The sequence below is a fragment of the Eimeria mitis genome, genomic scaffold, assembly GCF_000499745.2.
Source record: "Eimeria mitis Houghton genomic scaffold, Emh_scaff1402, whole genome shotgun sequence".
Classification (NCBI taxonomy): domain Eukaryota; phylum Apicomplexa; class Conoidasida; order Eucoccidiorida; family Eimeriidae; genus Eimeria; species Eimeria mitis.
Window position 1 is genome coordinate 10,140 of NW_013569075.1, and position 1,350 is coordinate 11,489.

Consider the following 1,350-nt stretch of genomic DNA (forward strand, 5'->3'; position numbering starts at 1 on the left):
CATCCGCTTTAAGTGCTTCAGGTGTGGTCATGCACAGTAAAGCATAGCCTGTCTTCCCTTCGCCAGCGTTCCGAAATTCATGTGTTGGGGGGTCGGGAGCTGGCGTTTGTGTGCAGGTAACGACGCGGCAGTCAGCAACGGCATTTTCTTGAGGGTTGTACAGAGCAACAAAAGAAATGTTCTGCTGTGTATTGTAGAGTGTCGTTTGGTCATCCTTCGCCGGAGGGATTGTAGTGAAGTTGCTGACGGCGTCCTTCCAGTGCTTCACTGCGGCGGCACAGTCGGGCTTCTCCGATTCCAACTCCATGTAGGCGTATGTACCACTTTTAAATCCATTTTCGCCTCCGCTCTTTTCTATTTCTCCTGAGTCTGCCTGAAGTGAAAAAAGCACTGATGAAGAGATGAGGCAGCCTGAAGTAGAGATGGGACGGCAAAGGACAGAGTAAGTGAAAGACACTTACTTCTATTAGAGCTTCACAAACAGGATTCCATGCAGTATTGTGCTCATCCCCCTCTTCTGCTTTAGTTTTAGGCAACAGGTGATCTTCTTCGGTGGCCACTTTGAAGTGTGCGAGTCCAGCGGCTTCGCGGGCTTCGTTGATTTCCGCGAGGCACGCTGCTGTCTCCCCTGCATAAAAGCGAAGGATGCAGATATCCTAAGCCGAAAAGTGCAAATACTGACACTTTCAAAATTGGATTGGCGGAGCCATTTGTCGGAGTCCTTGTGCACAATTCATTGCCTCCAATGCATTTAGTCTGGACAATCACAAAGGCTAAAACCCTCCACACCATGCAACGGTTTGCCAACATACCAAGATTTACAGTGTAGGTTGACGATTGTACTCTCGCTGTCAATGGTGCTTGTTTCTCCCTTTGATGGACGGCGTCGGCCATAAGGAGCGCAGACGCAGAGGCGAGCGAGAGAAGTTTAAGGACCGCCATTTTTTCAGTGTTGAAATTGAATATGTGAAAGAGAAAACAGGAGAAAAGGGGAAAGTTTTGAGCGGCTTCGAGAACAGACGTATCAATATGCTATGCAGTGTGTGTGCAGCAGGAGGCGGCGAGGGACCAGACTGCGACTGGCCCATCCCGTCGGGCGTGGGGTCATTCTGCCTATGCGCTGGACTTTAGTTTACGACCTTGTCGTTGTTAAAAATACTTGAGTGAGGTATTTCAAGAGTTATTGTCTGCACAGTGCTCCCTGCCGCTGCTCAACGGGACGTGAAACGCCAGTGGTAAATCCTTGCCGTTTTGGGTGAATCGGGGATGCGGAAGACAGTGGTCCCTCGTGCTCGATTAATGTTCTTCTGTCCATGTATCACCTCATTATAGAATACCCGACTAATTTAT

The 1,350-nt window shown here is 49.3% G+C and overlaps 1 protein-coding gene across 1 annotated transcript in view; it reads right to left on the bottom strand.

Annotated features, from left to right (window-relative positions):
* The window catches only part of EMH_0036230 (SAG family member), a gene marked incomplete at both ends in the record, with an annotated part of 1,174 nt that extends 232 nt beyond the window's left edge, over positions 1 to 942 (bottom strand). Inside the window, 3 exons of the mRNA XM_013495067.1 lie at positions 36 to 373; positions 462 to 628; positions 813 to 942. Of these exons, the coding sequence (XP_013350521.1) occupies positions 36 to 373; positions 462 to 628; positions 813 to 942 (635 nt within the window). The remainder of the gene's footprint in view (positions 1 to 35; positions 374 to 461; positions 629 to 812) is intronic.
* Between the last annotated feature and the right edge of the window lie 408 nt (positions 943 to 1,350).